Source organism: Chaetura pelagica, unplaced genomic scaffold, assembly GCF_000747805.2.
Source record: "Chaetura pelagica isolate M959 unplaced genomic scaffold, ChaPel_1.0 scaffold145, whole genome shotgun sequence".
NCBI lineage: Eukaryota > Metazoa > Chordata > Aves > Apodiformes > Apodidae > Chaetura > Chaetura pelagica.
Genome location: NW_009953332.1, coordinates 1,022,138 through 1,026,646, shown reverse-complemented (window position 1 = coordinate 1,026,646; position 4,509 = coordinate 1,022,138). Strand labels below are relative to the sequence as shown.

At 36.1% G+C, this 4,509-nt stretch overlaps 1 protein-coding gene across 2 annotated transcripts in view; it reads left to right on the top strand.

Annotated features, from left to right (window-relative positions):
• Positions 1-4,509, top strand: part of MEGF10 (multiple EGF-like-domains 10) — a 76,109-nt gene that overhangs the window by 58,346 nt on the left and 13,254 nt on the right. For both annotated transcript variants that reach the window (XM_009998152.1, XM_009998153.1), the window contains exons 14-16: positions 702-836; positions 1,184-1,312; positions 4,286-4,414. In XM_009998152.1, the coding sequence (XP_009996454.1) occupies positions 702-836; positions 1,184-1,312; positions 4,286-4,414 (393 nt within the window). The remainder of the gene's footprint in view (positions 1-701; positions 837-1,183; positions 1,313-4,285; positions 4,415-4,509) is intronic.

Sequence of the window (4,509 nt, the reverse complement as noted above, 5' to 3'; positions counted from 1 at the left end):
CCCCCTTTCTCCTTCCACTCCCCTCCTTTTTTTTTTTTTTTTTTTTTTTTTTTTTTTTTTTGGCAACTAGTGTCTTTAGCATAATAATTAAATGAACAACTCTGTATTTCTGGTCTTAGGTTCTCTAAAAGTTAGGTGGTGTAGCTGTAGCTGTCTGTACCATGCAATGAGTACAGTGAGAACCTAAATGAAAGCATGCCTGGAAAACATTTGTACACTTTTCTCAGTGAAGAAATGGTTATTTGTATTCCAAGTTAGGAAACATATAAGGAGTCAAGGTATAAGATGACCCTACTAATTTAGAAATAAAACTGCCCACTCTTATTTTTAAAAAATTAATTTTCTTCCAATATGATTTAAAAGCTCTTCATTTTGTGGAAGACATACAATATATAGGCAAGTATGTGTAAGACATAAAATATATACGTATTTCAAACATAACCCAAGTACAGCGAGGCCTGACAAGTAATAAATGGTCAACTAAGTCATTACTAATAGTAATATAGTAAACCATTGAGGAAGACAAGCAAATATTTTGTGAGTGTAAAGCATTGAACTGTACCAATAACAACCGCCACTGCAACTCTTACGCATTTAGAAAGCAGATCTAATTGAAAGTCAGGAGCAAGTGCATTGAAGAGTGATTCACCGCTGCACAAAAAGTGCAGGAAGCGATGACAGTTTGTTCTTTCTGGTTCCAGTTTGTTCCCCTGGGTTTTATGGACACCGCTGCAGCCAGACATGTCCCCAATGTGTACACAGCAGTGGTCCTTGCCACCATATTACTGGCTTATGTGACTGCTTACCTGGATTTACAGGAGCCCTCTGTAACGAAGGTACAAGCTATAATAAAGTTGCTATGGGATGCAGAGATCAAACACTGTAATAATTATTGTTCTATTACTTGGAAATTATACAACAAAAAACAGTTTCTGTTGTAGCATGTGAAGTTTATAAATTAGGAGTCTTAAGCATGTTTAAGCTGTTTAAACATTTGATGCTTAAGTAAGAAAGCTACTATTTGTTTACTGAGTATGTATAATGGGCTTATCAGAATTCATAATGCCTTACTTCAGCATTATATATTTCTTGATCCAAATATCAGTTGCTTTCTCTTGGAATAAAGAAATTACAATTTTGTTCTGATTACTAAGGAGTTCTAATTCTGACAACTTGTTCTCAGTATGTCCCAGTGGCAGATTTGGCAAGAACTGTGTTGGAATATGCACCTGCACCAATAATGGAACATGTAATCCTATTGATAGATCTTGTCAGTGTTACCCTGGCTGGATTGGGAGTGACTGCTCTCAGCGTAAGTATCAGCTTTTTTTCCTTTGTTTTTTAAATAATCAGGGTTCAGCTACTTAAATTGTCTAGCGTTTGGTAAAGAAACACTTTCTAAGTCAGAAATGAGGTATATAATGAATTGTTCCTAAACTTTTCTGCATTTAATTGGCACTATCACAAACACATTTGAACAACAACTTTTTCTCATGAGTAAGCTGGAGCATACAACAGCAAGGATCAATCTTCAGTCTTTCACTGCCCAAAGAAGAGTTGCAGAGAAGCTGGATCAGACTTGTTGCAGAATTGCACTGCGAAGGACATGAGGCAATGCTCACAGGTTGCAGCAAGGGTGACTTTCACTAGGTACAAGAAAAAAAAAAAAATCCTAACCGTGAGTGGTCAAGCACAGCAACTATCCAGAGAGGCTGTGAAGTGTCCAGCATGGAAGAGATTGTGAAACTATCTTTGTAAAGATCCTTTGAGTAGGATATTGGAATAGGTAACTCTAGAGGTCTCTTCCAACATGAAAAAGCCTATGACTTGATGAATCTTGCACTGCAGAGAGGGTTCTCTTGTTTGCTTGTCTGTAATTATTTAGTCATATCACAGTAGTGTTGTGAACATCACAGGGCTTGTATCCTCAGGACCATCTTATGAATAGCAGTTATAATAGTTTACAAATAAGGAACTGAGGCACTTAAATATAGGATGTTTTTTTCTCACTGCAGTTGCATAGAGAGCTACTGGCAAGGAACAAAGACAAGATTTTGTCAGATACAAGTTAGTGCTTTGGATGCAGGACCATCCTTATTCTTCTTAAACATTTGAACATTTTCTTAAGAATTTTTTCACGATGACTTCTTAAAGTGCTTATAACTTTCTTCCTTTTCTAAATGTTTCACAGATAACTTACTTTTAGTGTCATTCTGCCTCACTCAATGAGTATTGTCTAGGTATCATAAACTCGGTTGAAATTTTGTTACTTACTTAAAAAGGAGAAGGGATAGGCCCTAATTTTATTTTATTTCATAGAGTTGTTTTATTAACCAATTAGCCATTCTCCAGATGCCTTGCCTGGTCTATGCAAATGATTGATGACAGTAAAGGAATAATCTGAAGTAAAAATCTCACAGGAATAATGTGCTGTTCCATAAGGTACTGAAATCCAGAGTAACACATGACAAAATCTCAGTCAATCTGTTTTTTTTTAATAAAAGAATCTGCACCAGATCCTGATATGTCAAAATTCTGAAGATATTGTGCTATTTCAGGTTTCCAGGGAGGTGCATTTCCTAATAACATGCCTCATTGGTTTATATCATTTACGGTTTGACTGGTCCAGGTTAACTGGCTCTGTACCACTGTGATGTAACAGCTGGTCAACTTGGAAAAAAACCTTCTCTAGCTGAATTCTGTGAAGTGATTAGCATGCACAACTCAATATGATACCAAAATAAATCTTCACCCTATTCCTGTGGAAGCCAGTAGCAACAAAGGTTCCTGTTTTTATGGTAAAATAAGTAGGTAGTTGGGAGAGTAGCAGAATAAGGGTATTTAGGAGGAGGAGGGACTTACTGAATCAATAACAAGAAAATAGTGCCAGCAATATGAATGGAAGTGTCTATTGAGGCTGTGCTCATGGACTGTAAAAGAGGAAGTTTATTTGCTTTGTATAAAGGAGTTTCGTTCACATGCAAAATAATGATTCCATGAATTTCTTTTGGAACTAGCAACCTTTTTGAAACTTCTGACCTTTCCTCTGTATGTGATTTACATTCCACCTTAGCTGACCACTAATTTTAAACAAACAAGCAAAAAAACCCCACAGAACATTATAAGGCACAACTGAAGTGAAAACAACAAAAAACAAACGTAGTGCTTCTTTTTTTCAATTCAACATGGTATATTTGTCAATGAAGTTTAATTTGGGCAAAGATAACACACAGATGAATAATTATGCACAAATAGAAGGGATTAAAGAGCTTTAAACAGATCTCTGGACAACGAAATCAGTACACAACAATAAAGAGTTACCAGCCTTTTTAAAGTTATGTGGGAGTAAAGCTAAGGCTTTGCTGTCTGACCTGTTTCTTCTCTCTTACAAAATACTTGTGTTCAATTTCCATAGAACTTTTTTTAAGTTATGCATCTTTTTACTGAAAAAAACCCCACCAAATAAAAACCTCAAGATGGGACTTCTAATCAACAGTGAGGGGCTATTCTTATGGTATCTTCTGCACTTAGTGATATTCTGACATCAAGAAAAGTATCTTCTGCAGTTTCTGAATAGTAATTAGCATTCTGGAACCAGTTCACTACTCTAATGGCAGCACATATTTCAAAGTCATTCAACACAACATTTTCAAAGCAGTCAGTAAAATTCTATCTCATAATCAGTTGATGTTATTAAGTGGAAAAAATCTCTATTGGTAGTTACTTGCTTTTTAGAAATTTTAGATTGAATAATGGACAAATGGAAGCAACTCAGTTAACTTGATTTAGGTACAGCCCTGATTAAATGCATCAAAAATAAACAATGATGTAGACTCTTAAGTATTAGGTCTAAAGCCATAGTCTGTATGTTGTGCTTCAACTTTCTCTGTTCTACTTTGCTTTGGAGGCTTAAAAGGCTTGTCCCCTTCAATGTGCTCCATAGAACTATTTGCAGATTAAAAATTACATTAAAAAAGGAAACTTACATGGCTTTCTCTATGTGTGTCCTAGTTACTGAGGATCAAGTATGTATTACTGGTTTCTTTCACACTTCTAATGTTTTTCCTCACGTTTTAGCTAGGGCAAAATTATTCCTTAGTTAAAAAAAAAACACAATAAACTGTGGCTATTTGCTCAGAATGGAGCATCCCCAAAAGAAGTCTTTAAAGGAAGAACAGCAAACTGCAAATGAAGCAGTGCTCATATATGAATGTATGCAACTCTATTCATGGGTGCCAAGGATCTTTGTCATTTGTGATTAATTAATTGCTCTGGGTTGTTTTAGCTTGCCCACCTTCCCACTGGGGACCAAACTGCATCCACACGTGCAACTGCCATAATGGAGCTTACTGCAGTGCCTATGATGGGGAGTGCAAATGTACCCCAGGATGGACTGGCCTTTACTGTACACAAAGTAAGAGACTTTTGTTACCCATTCTTAGCCTACAAATCAGTGACAGGATTTTCCTTCAGTGTTTTCTCACTTTATTAATTATTTTTTCCCATGCT